This window comes from Salmo trutta, chromosome 31 (assembly GCF_901001165.1).
Source record: "Salmo trutta chromosome 31, fSalTru1.1, whole genome shotgun sequence".
Classification (NCBI taxonomy): Eukaryota; Metazoa; Chordata; class Actinopteri; order Salmoniformes; family Salmonidae; genus Salmo; species Salmo trutta.
The window spans coordinates 27,019,011-27,043,013 of NC_042987.1; the positions used below are offsets into that span (position 1 = coordinate 27,019,011).

Consider the following 24,003-nt stretch of genomic DNA (forward strand, 5'->3'; position numbering starts at 1 on the left):
ACAGGGTTTCCTCGGTAACGCGCTCTTGAATTCCACACACAGAGCTGCGTGAATTTCAGTACGAGGGGACAGGACGACTGGACAGGGGTTTTACAGCCAGGCAAATTGACGTAGGTAACTTCTAATCAAACACTTCGTCAATGGAGAGATATACGGCTTTTAGCACCGCATGTGATTAGACAGTAGTTTTTCTTCACAGATTTGCTCTCCAAAATAGACGTCCATTAAACTTTAATAGAAAAAGTTGCACATTGCGTGGTAACAAAAAAAGGAAGAGGAAATTCCAAAACTCTTAAGAGGGCACTAGAACACTACCGCATCTAGAAAGATGCCAGAGTTTCCGATTTAGAATTCCGAGGTGCATGATCTTAAAAAAAAAATAGAGTTCCCAGTTGTCTTGAATACGCTGAAGTCAGAAGTCGAGATTTCTTAGTTCCCAGTTGTTTTGAATGCAGCATTAAATGACCAGAGCAGGGCTGGTCCTTTCCGTTCTTTTTTTCCGTGGATGTGGAAATCAAGGCCGGTCCGGATTGCATAAAAAATACATGCGTTGGTGTTGGTATGTGCTTGCTGAGGTGTAGCCTACAGTGTTGCCTGAAATAACATGTTATGAATGCCCATCTATGTGGTAGCCTACCGTTAGTAAAACACTAATAAAGACGTCAGCTTGTGCTTACTGGTGTGTAGCCTACCATGTCAGCCTGCAATGGAATTTTATGAATGCCGATCCATGTGGTAGTCCCACCATTTGTAAAACTGGCAGTGTCATTGGATTTATTAATCCTGATTTCTGTTATTAATCAATTTCGCTATTTAAGCTCTGAATATCAGCTACCCAACTTCATCAGGAGTTATCGTGACCCTATTTGCAATGTGTTTACACAGCGGGAAATGCAGCTTGTCAAAAATTGACAGATAGAAACTTGAAACCACTGATCATGACAATGGGGTGAAACTCCTGGAGAACATTTGTGATTGGCCATTCCATATTGACCATTTTAATTTGACCTGTCGTGTTTTTAGGATATGTTGTTTGTTAACATTACATGTTTTTATTTGATTTGACGTCATTTAGGTTAGGCTAGTTGATCGAAGAAACCTGCATGATGTAGAAAGTGTCCCATCTCATTACATTGTCATATATTTTATCTCCAGCCTGTAGGCTTCATAAAAGGCCACATACTCTTTCTACCATATCCCATATCTGCTACATGATTTATATTAGATAATTTTTGGACGGAATGTTGGTCGAGTGCCGCAGCGATGCGTCTCTCCCAGCACCCTGGAGAGGCACGCTGGGAATGAACAAGCAAAATATTTTGCGCCCCTGCCTTTGATAAAGTGGGCACAGTTTATCACATGGCGGCATTAACGCTCACCTAAAAATTGTCATTGTTTAGGGGCAGAATTATTAGGTTTTATGAGTTGTTTTTGGAGGTGCGTCTAGGTCAGTTTAGCTCAGAAAATGCCGCCTTCGTCAATTTTCCACCATAGGCGGCTGCCTAGTCCCGCCTAATGAGCAGGCCGGCCGTGGATGCGAGTAACCAGTCTTGTTCAGCACATTTCAATACATCCAGGTATATGAATTACACTGGTAAAACACTGGGTGTTGCAGTGATGAACATTTACCAACAGATGGCATCAACGTGCCATCTTACACCCATAACGTCTTCCCTTTCAGAAAAAAGGACAGGGGATTGTCTATTCACTAACACAACAAACCTAGTAATAATATCCAACATGAAAGGTTTGGACTTTTTCAGATATAAAATTAACAACAAATTATGATATTGAGTCCATTTGTCTCAGTCTCTTCACTTTTCCCTTTTTTTAAAAATGATAGTCAAGTCTTCAGAAAAAATACTCAGTGCATTCTGTCTTTTTGTCTTGTTTTTTTTTTTTTTACTCTGTCAACAGTCCATATAGAAAACCTACAGACTAAGTATCTTAGATGGCTGCGACAGCCATCCACAGCATGAAAAGACTGGGGGCTTTTCAGTCAGGACTCTGGGGATCATGCACAGGCGTGTCACCTGACAGTCTGAGGGGAGTGTTGATGGGAGAGGAAGCTGCCGCCCTGTGATCCGCTGGTTCTTCGCCCAGTGCCTCAGGCCCCATGTGACTTGCTGGGTGTCCGTCATTTGTCATGCGACCCCTATGACCGTCAGGGTTCTGAGTAGGTGTTAGCTCAGCAACCAAGAGATTAACCCTGTTATGACGGTACAGTGACCAAGTAGAAGTGTGGTGCAACTTTCCGAGTCTCCAGAGGCCTGTCCGGTCCCCTGGTAGAGCTGCTTTTAAGCGCTCAGCCGGCCTGCTATCCCAGGCTGGTCACAAGAAAGAGCCGTCAATATATGGGCTCAAACTCACAAGGCAGTTCACAATTCTCTAGCAAGCATGATGATGCTTAATTGAAACAGCGCATTGTTTTTAATTATTTTGTTTTAAGCCTTCACCAAACCATAGCCCTAACGTTAACCACTCAGAATTAATACCTCAACTTAACCCTTTGAGTTGTTTCTGTTTTAACCCTGTAACCACACGGAATTAACCCTGTAGCCACGCGGAATTAACCCTATAGCCACGTGAAATTAATGGGTCAAAAATCAACATTCATCCAATTAAGGCAAATTCTGATGTGAAACTATGAGATCAGGTTGGCTATCCATGCCTTCCGTTGGGGTATTGCGTCACTGTATAACCACTTTTCAGGCATCCTTGACCTCTCACAGAGATTTTTTGCAGAGGTTCTTTGCGATTTTGACCACCGACTCGGCCTTCCCTTGAGCTTTTGGGTGTCGTTGCAAGGAGGTGCTTGAATTCCCATTCTGCAGCAAATTTCCAGAACACAAAGCAAGCAAATTGGGTTCCATTATCTGAGATGACCTCATCTGCCTGGGCATAGTGGGCAAACTGAGCGTTTGATCGTTGACTTTGCTGAGTAATGATCGACTAACAGGGAAGTCTTTGCCGCTGTGCTGAAAGAGATCTAGACTTACTATCTGCCAGGGTTGCATCGGTAGCTCGTGGGATATCATTGTCTCTCTCTGTTGCTCAATAGGGTATACATTGCAGATGGTGCATTTGTTGACATAGTCCTTTATTTCACTCTGCATTCCTGGCCAATACAGGGTGTCACGTGCTTGTTTGTAACAGGCCTTACCCCAATGTGACTTGAGTGCACACACGCCATCATCCCAGGGCGCAGGGACCAGGGATATCGACTCTCTGACCTTTGAATAGCACCTCATTTTGAACAATGAGCTCTTCTCTGACTGGCCAATATTCTCTGATGGCTAGAGCAGTTTCTTCCTTGCAGTCTGGCCAGCCCATCAGAATCACAGACCTCAATGTCTGGAGGTGCTCTTCCCTGTCTGTGTGCTGTCTGATTTGAATAAGGCGCTGGTCCGTAACATTGAGGTAGTCAGCCTGGTTGATGAGTTCATCATCCACTTGCTCTGTTTGTAAGCTGCACACTGCATGTTGTTCATGCATGGAGCGTGTGTGTGTGTCTGATGCAGTAGCCCTGATGAGCCTGTCACTCGCATACATCTCCGGCCCTGGCTTATACACCACCTTGAGGTTGTAGCTTTGTAGAGCCAGTAGCATGTTCTGCAGTCATTTTGGGGCGTTCAGGAGAGCCTTGCTGAATATAGCGATAAGGTGCTTGTGATCTGTCTCTGCTGTAATGTTGTCGCACCCGTACAGGTAGTGGTGGAAGCGTTGGCATAAAAACAAAATGCTGAGGCACTCCTCTATCTGAGCGTAGTTCTGCTGTGTTGGAGATTTTTAATTTTTAATTTTTTTATTTCACCTTTATTTAACCAGGTAGGCTAGTTGAGAACTGTGACCTGGCCAAGATAAAGCAAATGTTACGCCCTGACCCTAGTAAGATGTCATTTTCTATAGTAGAGTAGGGCAGGGCGTGACAGGGGGTGTTTTGGGTTGTTCTATGTTTTCTATTTCTATGTTTAAGTTCTAGTTTTCTATTTCTATGTTGGGATTGTTTGGGGTTGATCTCTAATTGGAGGCAGCTGATCCTCATTGCCTCTGATTAGAGATCATATTTAAGTTGGGGTTTTCCTCATTGTTGTTTGTGGGTTATTATCTTTTGAGTAGTGTGTTGTCCTCTCTGCGTCACGGTTTGTTGTTGTATATTCAAGTATTTAAGTGTATTGCATTCAGTTTCACTTTTAATAAATATGTGGAACTACGAACACGCTGCATTTTGGTCCGCTCCTTCGAACAGCCGTGACAGAATAACTCAACATAAAAGGACCAAGCAGCGTGGAATGGAGCAGCAGGACAAATGGACTTGGGAGGAGATATTGGACGGGAAAGGACCCTGGAAGCAGCCTGGGGAGTATCGCCGCCGAAGGAGGAAATCGAGGCAGCGAGAGCGGAGCGGCGATACTATGAGGCACTATATCCACCCAGAGGCAAGTGCGAGAGGCAGCCCCCCCAAAAAATTTTTTGGGGGGGCACACGGGGAGTTGGGCAGAGTCAGGGTGGAGTCCTGAGCCAACTTCCCGTGCTTACTGCGGGGAGCAAGTGACGGGGCAGGCACCGTGTTGTGCGGTGATGCGCACTGTGTCGTCAGGGCGCATTCACAGGCCGGTGCGATCTGTGCCCGCACCCTGCAGTTGTCAAGCTGAGTTGTGCATCCAGCCAGGGCGGGTTGTGCAAGCCATACGCTCCAGACCTCCAGTGCGCATCCGCGGCCCAGTACGTCCTGTGCCTGCTCCTCGCACTCTCCCTCCAGTGCGCCTCCATAGTCCAGTACGTCCTGTGCCTGCTCCTCGCACTCTCCTTTCAGTGCGCATCCATAACCCGGTACAGCCAGTGCCTGCTGTGAGCACTCGGCCCTTAGAGCGTCTCCCCAGTCCGGTGAGACCGATCCCTGCTCCTCGCACTCTCCCTCCAGTGCGCCTCCATAGCCCAGTACGTCCTGTGCCTGCTCCCCGCACTCGACCTGAGGTGCGTGTTACCAGTCTGGCGCCACCTATGCCAGTCCCACGCATCGGACCTCCAGTGTGCATCCCTAGTCCGGAGCCTCCAGCGACGCTCCTCAGCCCGGAGCCTCCAGCGACGCTCCTCAGCCCGGAGCCTCCAGCGACGCTCCTCAGCCCGGAGCCTCCAGCGACGCTCCTCAGCCCGGAGCCTCCTGCGACGCTCCGGAGCCCTCAGTGGCGGTCTGCAACCCAGAGCCTTCAGCGGCGGTCTGCAACCCAGAGCCTTCAACGGCGGTCTGCAGCCCAGAGTCTTCTACGGCGGCCTTTACCCCAGAGACTTCAGCGGCGGTTGGCGGTCCGAAGCCTCCGGCGATGATCCATGGTCTGGTTCCTCCGGACATACAGAAGCGGGGGGGATCAGCGGGCGGTAGGGGTACTACGCCCAGAACCAGAGCCGCCGCCATAGACATTAGTCACCCACCCTACCCTCCCTTTGTGTTTTGTCTGTTTGCATTCGGAGTCTGCACCTTTGGGGGGGGGGGGGGGTACTGTCACGTCCTGACCTTAGTAAGATGTAATTTTCTATAGTAGAGTAGGGCAGGGCATGGCGGGGTGTTTTGGGTTGTTCTATGTTTAAGTTCTAGTTTTCTATTTCTATGTTGGGATTGTTTGAGTTGACCTCTAATTGGAGGCAGCTGATCCTCATTGCCTCTGATTAGAGATCATATTTAAGTTGGGGTTTTTCTCATTGTTATTTGTGGGTTATTATCTTTTTAGGAGTGTGTTGTCCTCTCTGCGTCACGGTTTGTTGTTTTTGTATATTTAAGTGTATTGCATTCAGTTTCACTTTTAATAAATATGTGGAACTACGAACACGCTGCATTTTGGTCCGCTCCTTCGAACAGCCGTGACAGCAAAGTAGTGCAACACAAACAACACAGAGTTACACATGGAATAAACAAACATAGTCAATAATAAAATAGAAAAAGTCTATATGCAGTGTGTGCAAATGAGGTAGGATAAAGGAGGTAAGGCAATAAATATGCCATAGTGGCGAAATAATTACAATATAGCAATTAAACACTGGAGAGAGAGATGTGCAGAAGATGAGTTTGCAAGTAGAGATACTGGGGTGCAAAGGAGCAAAATAAATTACAGTATGGGGATGAGGTAGTTGGATGGGCTATGTACAGGTGCAGTGATCTGTGAGCTGCTCTGACAGCTGGTGCTTAAAGTTAGTGAGGGAGATATGACTGTCCAGCTTCAGTGATTTTTGCAGTTCATTCCAGTCATTGGCAGCAGAGAACTGGAAGGAAAGGCGGCCGAAGGAGGAATTGGCTTTGGGGGTGACCAGTGAAATATACCTGCTGGAGCGCGTGCTACGGGTGGGTGCTGCTATGGTGACCAGTGAGCTGAGATAAGGCGGGGCTTTACCTAGCAAAGACTTGTAGATAACCTGTAGCCAGTGGGTTTGGCGACAAGTATGAAGCGAGGGCCAACCAACGAGAGCGTACAGGTCGCAGTGGTGGGTAGTGTATGGGGCTTTGGTGACAAAACGGATGGCACTGTGATAGACTGCATCCAATTTGTTTAGTAGAGTGTTGGAGGCTATTTTATAGATGACATCGCCGAAGTCGGTAGTATGGTTAGTTTTACGAGGGTATGTTTGGCAGCATGAGTGAAGGATGCTTTGTTGCGAAATAGGAAACCGATTCTAAATTTAATTTTGGATTGGAGATACTTAATGTGAGTCTGGAAGGAGAGTTTACAGTCTAACCAGACATCTAGGTATTTCTAGTTGTCCACATATTCTAGGTCAGAACCGTCCAGATTAGTAGTGATGCTGGACGGGCGGGCAGGTGTGGGCAGCGATCGGTTGAAGAGCATGCATTTAGTTTTACTTGCATTTAAGAGCAGTTGGAGGCCACGGAAGGAGAGTTGTATGGCATTGAAGCTCGTCTGGAGGTTAGTTAACTCAGTGTCCAAAGAAGGGCCAGAAGTATACAGAATGGTGTCGTCTGTGTAGAGGTGGATCAGAGAATCACCAGCAGCAAGAGCGACATCATTGATGTATACAGAGAAAAGAGTCAGCCCAAGAATTGAACCCTGGGGCACCCCCATAGAGACTGCCAGAAGTCCGGACAACAGGCCCTCCGATTTAACACACAGAACTCTGTCTGAGAAATAGTTGGTGAACCAGGCGAGGCAGTCATTTGAGAAACCAAGGCTGTTGAGTCTGCCGATAAGAATGTGGTGATTGACAGAGTCGAAAGCCTTTGCCAGTTCGATGAATACAGCTGCACAGTATTGTCTCTTATCGATGGCGATTATGATATCGTTTAGGACCTTGAGCGTGGCTGAGGTGCACCCATGACCAGCTCGGAAACCAGATTGCATAGCAGAGAAAGTACGGTGGGATTCGAAATGGTCAGTGATCTGTTTGTTAACTTGGCTTTCGAAGACCTTAGAAAGGTAGGGTAGGATAGATATAGGTCTGTAGCAGTTTGGGTCTAGAGTGTATCCCCCTTTGAAGAGGGGGATGACCGCAGTGAGTGCCCTAGAGGCAAATGGCACAGGCTGGCCCTCCTGCATGAAGGGAAAGGGAATGGGGGGATACCTAATCAGTTGCACAACTGAATGCATTCAACCGAAATATGTCTTCCTCATTTAACCCAACCCCTCTGAATCAGACACGTGTGCGGGGCTGCGTTAATCCACATCCTCATCATCGGCACCCGGGGAGCAGTTGGTTTTGGGGGTAAACTGCCTTGCTCAAGGGCAGAACTGCAGATTTTTCCGCCTTGCCATCTCAGGAATTCAATCCAGTGACCTTTCGGTTACTGGCCCAATGCTCTTAACTGCTAGGCTACCTGTCGCAACAGCCCAGTCCATACTGGCTCGAGTCACTCTGAATCGTGACAGGTTTTTACACATCATAGTATCGCAGGACAGGTGTCTGGGTGATCAGTTAATTTATTTTCCTCACCTCTGTGTTGTGTTTTGGAAGCCAATGCCGATGGTGTCCTTGTCCATGATCCTCCTTAGTTGCTCAGACATCTCAGAGAGCCATGGCAGAAACTTGACCAGGTAGGTGACGAATCCGACGAAGTGCTGCACTGACTTCACATCAGATGGGTGGGGTGGCATGTCCAAGACAGCCTTCACATTCTCTGAATCAATCAGATGGAGGACAAGATGTGTCTGTGAAAGCGGACCTCTAGCACTTTTAACTGAAGATTTCTTATGCTTCGCCTTAGCTTGACCTGTCTGCATCTGTCCATCAGGGCCAGCAGCTTGGAGTCATGGTCATGGTCTGCCTCCTCAGCTCTGTCCCCACAGCCCACTACGATGATGTCATCTACTATGGGTTCCACGCCACTGAGTCCAACCAGCAGCTTGTGCGTTTTCCACTGATACACATCTGGATCCAAGGAGACCCAAAACGGGAGCTTCAACCACCACTTCCTACCCCAGGGTGTCCAAAAGGTGGTGATATAGGTGCTGGGCTCGTCGAGTTTGCACTGCAGGAAGGCAACTCTGGCGTCCATGAGCGTGAAGACTCTGGCCTTCGGGAGCTTGTAAAGAACATCCTCCAACGTGGGCATAATGTTATGTGAACATCGCAGAGCCCGGTTGACGTGTTAAGGATCAATGCATAGCTGTAGCTTGTCTGGTTTCTTGAAGATAACCATATTACTAATCCAGTCTGTAGGCCATGTAGGACAGATGTGATGTGGCCATCTGCTTCATATTTGTCGAGCTGAGCCTTCACAGCTGCTTTCAGGGCCACTGGTACATTGCGAGGTGCACACTGAACTGGCTAGTTTGCTGCATCCAACTCAAAGTGGACTTTGCCGGGAACTGACTAGACCGGTGCATTGAAGACATTATGGTATTTGCTTTGGAGTGTCTCTTTGCTCAGAGGCCCAGCCTGGACTTTGTCTATAGTGTTAAAGTCTGCTGGAATGGTGAAGTTAATAAGCCCGAGGTGCTTACATGTTGACCCTGATAGTAATGGCTGTTGACTAGCCTCAACTATTTCAAACTTAAGGGTGTGTTTCTGGCCAAGCACAACACACTCTGTCACACACAGGCCTAAACAGGTCATCAGCTCGCCTGAATACAGTTTCAGCTTGGTGCTACTCTGTGTTTGTTTGTCTCTGGGCGCAAGCCTCCTTTTGTCTTTAAGGCATGTGGCCTCAGAATCTAGCTGGCATTGTTGTGGTTCTCAGTGCTGATGTTCCCTTCATCTGTGTCTGTTTCAATGGAATGCACTTTAACCTCCTTTCTCTTGCTCTTCATGCAGACCCTTTCGAAGTGATTAGCTGTGCCACAGGATTTTACACATTTTCATATATGGTTGTGCAGTGTTCTTTTCCACATCCGTGAGAAATGACACAATATCTGCACGTATAGGGGCTGTCTATTGCAGATTTGGCTGTAGCATTAGCATTAGCTGTGGCAAAGGGGAATTTCTTAGCTGGCTGCCTGAATGTAGCATTGACATTGTCCATATGCTACCTTTCGAACACCATGGACCTCATCCTTATAAGAGTAATCTTTGCCGCACGGCATGTATCCAATGCCGAGACCAGTGTCAGGTCCCGTGCTCTCTGCAAACGTCTGCACGTGCCTTCATCAGCTATGCCGAGCACGATCTTATTGCTGATCAGTTTGTCTCTTAAAGCACCATATTCACATGTAGCTGCCTTTTCCCTTAGCCTGGTGACAAAGCTGTAAATGGATTCCCCATCCTCCTGTTCACAACAGCCAAAAACATAACACTATTAGATAACATTCTTAAAGTTGTGTTCAAGAGCATCAAGAATAGCTGTTGCGTTACCTTGCTGAGCTGCTGTTAGGTTCAGGTTGTGGTTGTATAGATGTCAGCATTCAGTGGCCATTATAGTCCTCAAACTGGCAGCCACTGCATCATCAACCTTTTCCAGAAGTCCAGTAGCTGGTGCATAGTCCTTCCATTCTCTTCTGGACGTATCCCAGTTCGTGCTCCTATCTCTGCTGAGCTTCATAATGGCGAGAGGGGGAATATTATCAGCCAAGTCTATCTGATGCTAACAACACTGAAGCTAATTGCTAACTAGCAAACTCACTGTAGTTAAGGTGAATTCCCGGCAATATTTTACTCAGTTGAATTTTTTGTAAACCCAAACAGTTCGCTCTGATTTGCGGTGGTCATGTTTGGATGTTAAATGACGAGACGGTGTCACTGATGCAAGTAACCAGTTGTGTCAGCACATTGCAAGGGTATATGCAGTACACTGGTAAAACACTGGTGTTGCAGTAATGAACATTTACCAACAGATAGCATCAACGTGCCATCTTACACCCATAACAAACATGACCTCCATTGGTTGATGCATAAAATACTAATATCAAAATGGCCTCATATGGGTTCAAGGATCAATCACAATGGGAATACAAAAAAAACTATGTGATTGGGTTGCAAAAATCTGACCAGTTGTTTATAGACATAGAATGACCTATTGGAAGCCGTAGGAGGTCATTTGAAATAAAATACTCTTTCATATTCTTTCTGTAAATACCAATGAAGGCTGAAGGATGAAAGGCCAAAATGCGCTTGTTATATCAATAAAGAAGCGCTTTTGTTAATTCCCACTAGCCTCCAATGTATTTCCTTTTCGGCTGATTCAGTTTGCTCCTCAAATCATGCTCCTTGGTTGGAGAGCAAGGTAGTGGCAATGTTACCTTCCTTTTGCTGTGATCAAAATGTAAGAAATGTCAATGTCATGCTGTTTTTCCTGCTGTGTTGTTATAAGCTTATAGAGAGTGTTTGATAGGCTTTGGAATTTATTGAGAACTTAAAATGACGCCATGCACCAGCCGTGTCCCTAGGTTTTTTGCTGCAGCGGCAGATGTGGTAGTGGCAGAGGTCCACAATGGCGGACATTAGTGAGCAGTGCGCACCCATCGTGGTGTACCAGGAGGACGTGAGCGAGAACCCTGTCACTGCGCGAAGCAAGAAGGAGAGCCTACAAGAGTCCTCACGCACTCCAGCCTGTATCCTTTTCACATGTTAGGGTAGCTCTAGTTTAGATCCCTGTATCGTATCATGGACTAAACAAGGCTAATGGTAGGGAGGCAGTAGCCTAGCCTATTCAAAACATGCAGTGTCCCCATACAGTAGGCCTAAGGGAAATAGTTTACACAATCATGGTGATGTACATTAGTGTCCCTCACTGTCCCACACACTTCTCTTCAATTACCTCATTGTTGTGTTATGATATGACTGATAAATATTGAAATAATACAATGTGAATTTGTGTTTGTCCTTAACGGGGGTGTGACAGCCTGTTTGGTGGGTTCAATGGGGACCCTCAGTGCAAGGATTGCCCGTTTGCCTCCCCTCTTCAGCTCTGTGAGTGAAGGCCACGCACGCACGCACACACGCACACACACACACACCTCATAGTATAGTCTTTGTATCCTGACCTGGAAGCTGTGTTTTTCAGATGTGTTATGACAGCGGACAGACGCTACATACTCACCTAGCTGCTATCGCAGAGGGCAAAGGTACGGACACATGGTTTCTTATGGGTTCATGACATTTCAGACATGCTTATGTCTTCTTATAGTTTCAAGGAAAAGGGAAACAGAATTTTAGCAATGGTCTAATGGTTTGATACAGGGTTAAGTAATCATGTGATATTTCTCCTCCCTCCAGATAGACAAGACAAGGCAGGGTCAAAGTTCACTCGGCTGTCCTCCCAGCAGGACTCGTCCACGTCGCTGCAGAATCGCCGGCGCAACATGCCAGCTGAAAAGGTCAGGGCTCACAATTGACGGAGGGAGGTGGATGGTGTTGAAGAGGTGTGATGTATCGCCTGTGAAACCCAAATGTGAACTACCTATTATGTCAATGGTAATTTCGATCAATAATCATCCATAATCAGTGAGAGCTGTCCTCGTTGAGAACACTGAAGCTGGTTGGTCACATTGTTATCCTGTATACATAATGTAATTACTGTAATAGGTTCTTCTGACCCATTCAACTCATGTGTAAATTAAATATTCAACAGACTTGTTCCTGATTGAATTAAGAGACAATACTGCATACCAAGTTTAAACTGAGAATTCTAATGGGATTTTATGTTGGTCATTTGTGTGTGTTCAAATAGAAATGTGTGTTATCCCAGCAGGCAGAAGAAGTAGACATGGGAAATCACATTTCTTTCCCGCTGAGATGGTTTAATGTGTATCTATCTGCTTTCTCTCTCTTACCCTCAGCGTGAAGTGGGCATGCCCAAGCTGGTGGAGCTGTATCAGTACCCAGGGTTCAGAGACGACATGCCCATGCCCCTGCCACACAGCAACACCTTCTCTACCATCATTACCCACGTAGTGAGGGCACAGCCGCACCTCACCGACAAGGTACTAAACAGCACTATATCAATAGTCCAGCGGATAGGTGAAATAATTGTTCCATTTTATGATACAAGTATCAACCTTGGTACACCAATACTAGATACCTTAAGGAACATTTTATAGATTGGAGGCAGTCTGGGAAGCCTGTCAGTCAACCAGGGCGACCATTTTAATAAAATGGCTGCCATCCGGATTTCCTGTTAGAAGAAAATAGGGTAAAATCGTTCCAAACAATATCAGAATGACTTTGTAATGTTATCTATCCACTAAATAAACCCCACAGATAATATAGACAATAATCACAATGTACTCTTAAGACCTTAATAGTGGTCATATTGAGGTCATTGTGACCATAGTCTAGCGGCTACATGAGGAAATTGTGGATAATGTGATAAAGACCAAATTTCACACACAGCTAGGGCATATCTAAATAAGTATTTGTGGCTATACTGTCATCACAGATTGTCCATTACCCCCCTGGCGATCAATCCCAGTATGGCCGCTAAAAAATTGGTTAAGAAACCCAATGGAAACACTACAGGTAGGCTAGTCTGTAGCTTGTTACATCTGCTCTGAAATGCATTTACTCACATCACTCAAGAAGATGTTAAATATACAAATATTTATTCAAGTCAATGTGTGTAGGTATAGGCAGGTATAGGTTGTATTTGAATGATGTGTTTCATGCATATAAAATTATATTATTCAACAGGCTACTCTGCAAACGTTGATTGAGAAATGATGACGTCATTTTCTTTTTTTCGCTCCGGCACCTAAAACAATAGCACTACACCACTGTGTATAATAGGTTAAATCTCAGTGGCACTATAGCTAAACATCTTTGTTTAGACTTTTACTTACTTTGTTTGAAGGCCGAAAGGTCTTCTCATAAAATGATTTTGTTAAAATGGGTTACCTGTCTCTCTGCTAGACATAATACATTCCTATGTGATTTTTCCTAAAGTGATGTGTACTAGGCAGGTTTCCTGTCACATTTCATAAAATGTACACAAAACAGAATATCATATTATATATCATTGCAAAAAGTAGACTTCAGGGAAGACCCATATGACTTTTTAGAGTGTTTGTATATAAAGTATTGGAACTAGCCATGAAAACATTACAAAAAACAGAATTTCACCACTTTTTTACTAAACGTTTAAAGAATTTGTATATATGGAACTTTTTGGCAATTTTATTGTGTTTTCCAGACAATTTCTTTTAGATTTTTCTTTTTTACATTTTCCCGTCAAACATTTTAATCCATCATTTGGCTGTATGTACCAATTATCAGTGGTGGAAAAAGTACTCAATTGTCACAGTTGAGTAAAAGTATACCTTAATAGAAAAGGACTCAAATAAAAGTGAAAGTTACTCAGTAAAATACTACTTGAGTAAAAGTCTAAAAGTATTTGGTTTTAAAAATACTTAAGTATCAAAAGTAAATGGAATTGTTCAAATGTACTTAAAGATCAAAAGTAAAAGTATAAATCATTTCAAATTCGTTATATTAAGCAAACCAGACGGTACAATATATATATATATATATATATATATATATATTTTATTTATTTATTTAATTTTTTTATTTGACGATAGCATGGGCTCACTCCAACATAGACATCATTTACAAATGAAGCATTTGTGTTTAGTGAGTCCGCCAGATCAGAGGCAGCAGGGATGACCAGGGATGTTCTCTTGATAAGTGTGTGAATTGGACCATTTTCCTGTTAAAATGTAACGAGTACTTTCTGGTGTCAGGGAAAATGTATGGAGTAAAAGTACATATTTTCTTTAGGAATGTAGTGAAGTAAAAGTTGGCAAAAAATATAAATAGTAAAGTAAAGTACACATACCCCCAAATAACTACTTAAATTATTTTTACTTAAGTACATTACAACCCTGACAATTATTTATGCAGATATGGCTAACTGAATCTAGTCCAATATGGCCCCATGCAGCTGGTTGGTGGCCATATTGAAAAGTCTGTGATGACACTATAGCCAAAAAATACTTATTTAGACATGCCCCAGCTGTTTGTGGAATTTGGTGGCTTTGTCATATTCAAATTGTTTTTTAGCCACTGGATTATTGTCAAAATGACCTCGATAGGAGCACCATCAAGGTGTTAAAAGTATTTTATGATCAGAATTATTCTCAATATTTTCTGTGGGATTTATTTAGTAGGTGGGTAACATTACAAAGTCATTTTGATATTGTTTGGAATGATTTTACCCTATTTTCTTCTAACAGGAAATCCGAATGGCAGCCATTTTATTAAAATGGCCGCTCTGGTTGACTGACATGCTTCCCAGACTGCCTCCAATCTTTAAAATGTTCCTTAAGGTGATGTTTTTAAGAAGTGAGCTTTTGAGGCTCTGGAGCCAGAGGAGGACACTCATGTACAAAATGTACCTAGTGTAACAGTGTAGGTTCCGTCCCTCTCTTCACCCCAACCTGGGCTCGAACCAGGGACCCTTGCACACATCAACAACTGACACCCACGAAGCATCGTTACCCATCGCGCCACAAAAGCCGCGGCCCTTGCAACGCAAGGGGAACAACCACTTCAGGTCTCAGAGCGAGTGACGTCACTGATTGAAACGCTATTTGCGCGTGCCACCGCAAACTAACTAGCCATTTCACATCGGTTACACTCACCCCCCTTTTGACCTCCTCCTTTTCCGCAGCAACCAATGATCCGGGTCACGGCACCAATGTAACAGTGTAGGTTCCGTCCCTCTATTCGCCCCAACCCGGGCTCGAACCAGGGACCCTTGCACACATCAACAACTGACACCCACGAAGCATCGTTACCCATCACGCCACAAAAGCCACGGCCCTTGCAACGCAAGGGGAACAACCACTTCAGGTCTCAGAGCGAGTGACGTCACTGATTGAAACGCTATTAGCGCGCACCACCGCTAACTAACTAGCCATTTCACATCGGTTACACTAGTATCAGTGTAACAAGTTTGCTACTTCTTGGGTATATTTGGTTCTTATCCGCTGGACTACAGGGCATATGCTGTAGCCTTCTTCATTTGGTAGGGGATCCTTGTTTTTGTTTTGTCATTAGTCACTTTGAAGAAAGGCAACATTGGCCTGGTTGCAGATCTGTTTGGTCTTTGTAACTAACTACTATGGTTTTTGTCATGCCAAATGTGTAATTAAACAGATCTGGGACCAGGCTAAGGAAACAGAGTATGGCTCATAAACATGATCTTGAAATATGATTTCAAACATTGTCAGCAAACTATTATAATTATCTGACTAATGTTTGAAACATTCCATCTCCATCCTGTCCTGTAGCCCAGGTACAAGGCAGTGTTCCAAAGCATCCTGTCTTCTTCTATGATGGAGGACTTTGTCATCGACTCCTTCTGGTGGCTGTTTCTACAGCACTTCCAGGTGAGATTGACAGAAAGTCACATTTATGCACATATGTTTTTATTCTCTAGTGCAGTGCAGTTGTCAACAGACTTAAACCACAAGTGGTGGTACATTAAAGGCTGCCTTGTTTTTCTCTCCAGCCAGACGCACGCATACAGGACAGCCTGTTTGCACGAATCGCAGAGAATTACATCCAAATCCTGATCCAGAGTCTAACATCACGCAGTGGCAAGTGGTTTCTCAGGGTAATGCCTCTATTTCTCTACTCCCGTGCAGGTTGATAGATTGATCATGCACATAACATACAATATTATAAGATTCAACTGAGCACTCACAGATAAAATGTACAGTTCAAGTCGGAAGTTTACATACACCTTAGCCAAATACATTTAAACTCAGTTTTTCACAATTCATGAGATTTAATCCTAGTAAAAATTCCCTGTCTTAGGTCAGTTAGGATCACCACTTTATTTTAAGAATGTGAAATGTCAGAATAATATTAGAGAGAGTGATATATTTCAGTTTTTATTTCTTTCATCACATTCCCAGTGGGTCAGAAGTTTACATACACTCATTTAGTATTTGGTAGCATTGCTTTTAAATTGTTTAACTTGGGTCAAACATTTCAGGTAGCCTTCCACAAGCTTCCCACAATAAGTTGGGTGAATTTTGGCCCATTCCTCCTGACAGAGCTGGTGTAACTGAGTCAGGTTTGTTCACACATTTTCTATAGGATTGAGCTCAGGGCTTTGTGATGGCCATTCCAATACCTTGACTTTGTTGTCCTTAAGCCATTTTGCCACAACTTTGGAAGTATGCTTGGGGTCATTGTCCATTTGGAAGACCCATTTGCGACCAAGCTTTAACTTCCTGACTGATGTCTTGAGATGTTGCTTCAATATATCCATATACATTTTCCTATCTCATGATGCCATCTATTTGGTGAAGTGCACCAGTCCCTCCTGCAGCAAAGCACCCCCACAACATGATGCTGCCACCCCCGTGCTTCACGGTTGGGATGGTGTTCTTCGGCTTGCAAGCCTCCCCCTTCTTCCTCCAAACATAACGATGGTCATTATGGCCAAACAGTTCTATTTTTGTTTCATCAGACCAGAGGGCATTTCTCCGAAAAGTACGATCTTTGTCCCCATGTGCAGTTGCAAACCGTAGTCTGGCTTTTTTATGGTGGTTTTGGAGCAGTGGCTTCTTCCTTGCTGAGCGGCCTTTCAGGTTATGTCAATATAGGACTCGTTTTACTGTGGATATAGACACTTTTGTACCCGTTTCCTCCAGCATCTTCACAAGGTCTTTTGCTGTTGTTCTGGGATTGATTTACACTTTTCGCACCAAAGTACTTTCATCTCTAGGAGACAGAACGAGCGATATGATGGCTGCGTGGTGTTTATACTTGCGTACTATTGTTTGTACAGATGAACATGGTACTAACAGGAGTTTGGAAATTGCTCCCAAGGATGAATCAGACTTGTGAGTTCTACAATTCCTTTTCTGAGGTCTTGGCTGATTTCTTTTGATTTTCCCATGACATCAAGCAAAGAGTTTGAAAGAAGGCCTTGAAATACATCCACAGGTACACCTCTAATTGACTCAATTGATGTCAACTAGCCTATCAGAGACTTCCAAAGCCATGACATAATTTTCTGGAATTTTCCAAGCTGTTTAAAGGCACAGTCAACTTAGTGTATGTAAACTTCTAACCCACTGGAATTGTGATACAGTGAATAATACGTTAAATAATCTGTCTGTAAACAATTGTTGGAAAAATGACTTGTCATGCACGAAGTAGATGTCCTAACCGACTTGCCAAAACTATAACTATAACTATAAGAAATTTGTGGAGTGGTTGAAAAATGAGTTTTGATGACTTCAACCTAAGTGTATGTAAACTTCCGACTTCAACTGTATAGCTTTTACATATATCTCACACTGAGTATAATCAAAACTATTTCCTAATCTCTTTCCTCTATAGGAGTTCCCCAGTACCCTGGCCCAGACCCTGTACTGTTGCTTCTGCTGTTGTTTCCCTCAGTCCTGCAGAACGCTGCGCAGTGACACCTTCCTCATCCCACTGTGCTTTACTGCCTACCAGTGGACAGGAGGTGACACTGCACACACTCACTGAGAAAAGTCTTTCATATTAATTCTACCTTTCTACCCTCCCAGCTGACACTGTTTACGTCTGTCTGTCTGTCTGTCTGTCTGTCTGTCTGTCTGTCTGTCTGTCTGTCTGTCTGTCTGTCTGTCTGTCTCAGGTATCTGTCCTGCCCCTGATGTTTTTAAGAAGTGGGATTTTGAGGCTCTGGAGCCAGAGGAAGCCACTCATGTACAGTTTGTTTCTGGGAACAAGAGGAATGAGAAAGAGAGTGACTCATGTCTGTCTCTCCTGGACAGTATGTTCTCCAGTGCCTATGTTGATGAGCCCTTTCATAGTAAATTGACCAGCAGTGCCACCACTCTACTGAGGAAGAAACCGGTTAGTCTTTTCATTTTCTCAAACTCACGCAGGCATGCAAGCACACACACACACACACACACGCACACACACGCTCAGTCACACACACAAACACCCCAATGGGCAAAAGCAGGTTGAATCAAAGTTGTTTCCACGTAATTTCAACCACAAAATCGAATGACATTGAATCAACGTGGAAAACAAATTGGATTTGCAAAAAGTCTTCAACGTAAGGGAACATTTAACATAAGTCCAATGACATGGTGACATTCAATTCATGTTAGTGGACAACTCAACCAAATGTAAATCAAAACTAGACATTGAAATGAAGTCTGTGGCCAGTGAGACACCTTTTGATCAGAACTGATGCCCTTCTGTGTGTGTCTCAGAGCTCATTGCTGACCAGTAGTAATCACACCACTCTGGAGGGCCAGCCATCTAAAAGCACAGTTGACACAACCAGCACTACGTCAGGCTCGGAAGGTAAACCTCTATGTCTCAATTTGGTAAGTGTAAGTAGTCTAAATGTAGGCTGTGTTTAGTGGTTTCTCTGCATGGACTTGATTCAAGTTCGAGATTCATGGCATAGGTCCTTGGTAGTGATATTGACTTCACCACAACTCAATGCCAACGTTCTCTTTGTGTGCTCTTCTTGTCTCCCCTGTCTCTCTGTTGTTGGCTGTGTGTGATGTTCTGGTTGTTCCAGGGAAGACCATGGGCTCAGCGAACATCACAGGGACAGACCTGAAGGCCCTGACCGGACAGGCCAACCAGACACCTGCCAGAGAGGTCAGACTGGCACTTCACACAGTCCAGCTTTCACACTCATTCTGTCTCTCTTACTCTCCCTGCTGACATGGTTTCATTTACCCCTCATCTTTTCTTTCTTTCTCTCTCTTTCTCTCTCAAACAAACACACACCTTACTCTTTTTTTTCTCACCCCCTCTCTCATCCGCTCTCCTTCATATCCCTCTCTCATTCCCACTGTTTCTCCCCCTCTCCCCCAGTCCCATGTAGCCTATCCGGGCGTGGTGTTTAAGCGCAGTGTGTTTAACGTGTATGGCAACAGTCCTCTGGTGCAGTACTACATGCGTGTTCTCCACATGGACCCCAAGGTGGGACAAGACGTACTGGTGGCCCGGACCGAGATCAGCAAGCTGCCTCCATATCCTCACAATGATAATAATGGAGTGTGTGTGTGTGTACTGTACATATGTGAGTGTGCGTCCTTGCGTGGGTGTAAATGTGTAAATGTGTATGTGTAAATGTGTATGTGTGTGTCCCGGCGCCAACCATGTACCCCACAGATTATTCTGTTGATAAAGTTAGAGGGTACTCCTGTATTAGCCATTCTGCCGCCCTCATCCACATACAGTGCCTTCAGAAAGTATTCATACCCCTTGACTTATTCCACATTTGTTGTATTACAGCCTGAATTCAAAATGTCATCCATCTACACACAATGCCCCATAATGACAAAGTGAAAACATGTTTTTAGAAATGTTTGCAGATTTATTGAAAATTAAATACAGAAATATCTAATTTACATAAGTATTCACACCCTTGAGTCAATACTTTGTAGAAACACCTTTGGCAGCGATTACAGCTGTGAGTCTTTCTGGGTAAGTTTCTAAGAGATTTCCACACCTGGATTGTGCAACATTTGCCCATTATTCTTTTAAAAATGATGCAAGCTCTTTTAAATTGGTTGTTGATCATTGCTAGACAACCATTTTCAGCTATTGCCATAGATTTTCAAGTAGATTTAAGTCTATCTTGGCCACTCAGGAACATTCTTGGTAAGCAACTTTGGCCTTGTGTTTTAGGTTATTGACCTGCTGAAAGGTGAATTAATCTCCCAGTGTCTGGTGGAAAGCAGACTGAACCAGGTTTTCCTCTAACCTTTTGCCTGTGCTTAGCTCCATTCTGTATCTGTTTTATCCTGAAAACCTCCCCAGTACTTAACAATTACAAGCATGCCCATAACATGGTGCAGCCACCACTGATTGAAAATATGGAGATTAGCACTCAGTAATGTGTTGTATTGGATTTGCCCCAAACATAACACTTTGTTTTCAGGACAAAAAGTGAATTGCTTTGCCACATTTTTTGCAGTATTAATTCAGTGCCTTGTTGCAAACAGGATGCATGTTTTGGAATATTTGTATTCTGTACAGGCTTCCTTATTTTCACTAGGTTAGTATTGTGGAGTAACTACAATGTTGTTGATCCATCCTCAGTTTTCTTCTATCACAACCATTCAACTCTGTAACTGTTTTGAATTCACCATTGGTGAAATCCCTGAGCGGTTTCCTTCCTCAGTTAGAAAGGACGCCTGAATCTTTGTAGTGACTGGGTGTATTGATATTCCATCCAAAGTGTATTTAATAACTTCCCCATGCTCAAAGGAATATTCAATGTCTGCTTCTTCTTTTTTTACCCATCACCCAATAGGTGCCTTTCTTTGCAAGGCATTGGAAAAGCTCCCGGGTCTTTGTGGTTGAATCTGTGTTTGAAATTCACTGTTCTACTGAGGGACCTTACAGATAATTGTGTGTGGGGTACAGAGATGAGGTAGTCATTAAAAAATCATGTTAAACTGTATTATTGCAACTTATTATGTGACTTGTTAAGCACATTTTTTACTCCTAAACTTATTTAAACTTGCCATAAGAGTTGAATACTTATTGCCAAAAATCTAAATTCCATTAGATTTATATTCTATATTCTATATAAATTCCATATTATATTATATTTCTATATTCCAATTTAAATTCAGGCTGTAACACAACAAAATGCTGAAAAAGTCAAGGGGTGTGAATACTTTCTGATGGCACTGTACATGACATCACAGCCCGTGTTCCTTCCTTGACCCCATGGTGATGTTACGGCTGGATCAGTGACGTACAGGGACATTCTGAGTCAGGCCCAGGAGCGTTCTGTGGCCCACCGCAGGGACCTCAGGACCATGTGGGGCCAATACTCCAAGGAACTCTATGTTCTCAACCAGAGGAAGCTGGACGAGCGCTACGAAAACTTCAGGTACAGTTAACATTCCCAACACCGCAGCTCAACACTACAGTGTATATCTTACTGTAGTATGACACACACTGTAAGATATACACTGAGTGTACAAAAAATTAAGAACACCTGCTCTTTCCATGACAGACTGACCAGGTGAATCCAGGTGAAAGCTATGATCCCTTATTGATGCTTGTTAAATCCACTTCAATCAGTGTAGATAAGGGGGAGAAGAGACGTTAAATAATGATATCTAAGCCTTGACAGAATTGAGACATGGCTTGTGTATATGTGCCAGTCATAGGGTGAATGAGCAAGGCAAAAGATGTAAGTGCCTTTGAACTGGGTATATTAGTAGGTACCAGGCGCAACAGTTTGTGTCTAGAACTGCAATGCTGCTGGGTTTTAAAGGCTCAGCAGTTTCCCATGTGTATCAAGAATGGTCTACCACCCAAAGGACATCCAGCCAACTTGACACAACTGTGGAAAGCATTGGAGTCAACATGGGCCAGCATCACTGTGGAACTCTTTCGACACCTTGTAGAGTCCATGCCCCAACACAATATTAGGAAGGGGTTCTTAATGTTTGGTATACTCAGTGTATCTCTTCTATTGAGACCTGGCAAAGTCTTCTGATTGATAACTGTAGCATTATATACTACAATACCCATAATGCCCTGTGTAACATATCCAGTTTTATGTTAGTACAATTAGCATAATGGTGTCCCTCCTTGTCAATACAAAAACAACGTTGAAAATATATATTTAAAATAATGCTGTCTCATCCACATAAGGCGTAAGATGCACCCCAAATGGCACCCTACCCACTACATATTGAACCACTCTGGTCAAAAGTAGTGCACTATGTAGGGAACAAGGTGCCACCTGGCACGCAAACATGCCCACTGTTCCTCAGCCATACAAGGTTTTGTCCTCCTGTAGGCTCAGTTTGATCATTTGAATAACCACACAGAGAGATACCATATTGATGTAGCTTAGCGTAGACCTGCAGAGCGAGCCACGGGTGGTGTTGGAAGTCAATGATGCTCCATGTAATGTCTGCTTTGGATCTGTCTATGTTGGCCTATTAATACTTGTCACCTATTTGGGGTAATGAGAGTCTACTCTGCTCTCACTGTCTGATTCTAGGCCTACTCTCACACAACCAATGTTTCCTGGCCCATACACATGCAATTTTTCTCCTGTGTAAATAAGTGTTTTATGTTGTATAATTAAGCAATAAGGCATGGGGTTCTTTGGTATATGGCCAATATACCACGGCTAAGGGCTGTTCTTACACACGACGCAACGCGGAGTGCCTGGATACAGTCCTTAGCCGTGGTATATTGGCCATTTACCACAACCCCCAGGGTGCCTTATTGCTATTATAAACTGGTTACCAACATAATTAGATCAGTAAAAATACATGTTTTGTCATACCTGTGGCATACAGTCCGATATACCATGGCTGTCAGCCAATCAGCATTCAGGGCTCAAACCACCCAGTTTATAATATTTTCATATGTTACCCTCTGCCCGAATGTATCTTTGCTTTTTTTGTCTTTTCAAAAGATAATAAAGTGAACAAAAGCATGCTTGGTTCTGTCCTGTATTGGTGACGCTCCTTTCTCTCTCTTTTAATCAGGAAACAGAAAAAGATCCTGTCACAGAAGACAACTACCAAACGACTGTGCCAGCTACTGGTCCCAGAGACCATCGTAAGTTCTACATGACTGTCCTGTGAGTCCTCACTATTGTCGTATTAAAGGTGGTGCTGTTGTGTTGTGCCACAGAGAGTATGGCTTAACCTGATCTATATGAATTTCAGTAATGGGCGGCAGGGCCCTCACTACTGTAGAATGAAGGTAGATAAGCTATAAAGTAGCTACAAGTACAGTAGCTGTATACCCCTTTAGTGACAGTTCTGTCATTGTTATTGTAGAATGAAGAGGACACCAGGACCAGCTCTGAGGTCATGCACGCCTTCGAAATTGCTGTGTCTGGGCTGGACAAAGTCACCCCTGACCCCACAGTCTGATCCCTTAACCCCCCGGGTTTGACCCCTCAACCCTGAACCTGAACCCTGACTACCCTCATATCGGAAATGCATTAAAAAACATGCTTCACCTGTATTGGCTTTGATTATATTTGGCGCTTCAGGGTACACACTGTCTGCAGGAATGCTGTAATGAACTACCACAGGCACAATGTGGCGGTATATACATGGCTACAAATACCAGTGTCTGAATGGTGTTGACTCTGAGTAATCATTAAAAACAAAGACTGAAAGAGTGTAAAACCTAACATCCAATATGGATAGGTTGGGGTTTTGGACAGAGATCTTGGCTTTATGATAGACAATATTTATCTGACCTCCCAGACGATACCTCTCAAGGTCACCAGCATTGCTTTTGGAAAGGAGAGCACAGACAGCACAGTAGATTGATTACAGGGTGATCAATTGATGACTCATGGTAAGAAACAGGACAACAACATTAATTACTGAATAAAATATAAATCTCTGATAAAGAAAACAAACTACGTTGCTTTTCTCTGATGCCAGCTCAAACAGAGCGCTGGATCAACAACACTTAGTTAACAGCGTGATTTGGCCTGTGTCATCTAGAAAGAGAGAGAGACTGACAGACCAAATGACAGACAGCCGGCCATTGGAATTCCCTGAATGTTATCGTAAAATATTTATTACATGACATAAAAGGAGAAATATCACACTTCCGAGCCAAGAGACACACTAGGGTGAG

The 24,003-nt window shown here is 43.8% G+C and overlaps 1 protein-coding gene across 5 annotated transcripts; it reads left to right on the top strand.

Moving 5' to 3' along the window:
- On the top strand, nucleotides 1-23,775 carry LOC115169839 (protein FAM227A). Of its 5 annotated transcripts, none has more exons than XM_029725854.1 (16): nucleotides 1-114; nucleotides 10,815-10,991; nucleotides 11,282-11,349; nucleotides 11,444-11,504; nucleotides 11,656-11,756; nucleotides 12,219-12,362; nucleotides 15,669-15,767; nucleotides 15,890-15,994; nucleotides 17,737-17,866; nucleotides 18,020-18,240; nucleotides 18,609-18,702; nucleotides 18,926-19,008; nucleotides 19,228-19,385; nucleotides 21,110-21,262; nucleotides 22,887-22,959; nucleotides 23,184-23,775. In XM_029725854.1, the coding sequence occupies exons 2-16, from the start codon at nucleotides 10,871-10,873 to the stop codon at nucleotides 23,277-23,279; spliced, it is 1,707 nt and encodes a 568-aa protein (XP_029581714.1). In that variant the 5' UTR covers nucleotides 1-114; nucleotides 10,815-10,870; the 3' UTR covers nucleotides 23,280-23,775. The 5 variants fall into 5 exon arrangements, with proteins under 5 accessions (XP_029581714.1, XP_029581717.1, XP_029581715.1 ...); XM_029725857.1 differs by having other exon boundaries at nucleotides 1-110; nucleotides 18,155-18,240; XM_029725855.1 differs by having other exon boundaries at nucleotides 1-110; nucleotides 10,827-10,991.
- Nucleotides 23,776-24,003: the final 228 nt, after the last annotated feature.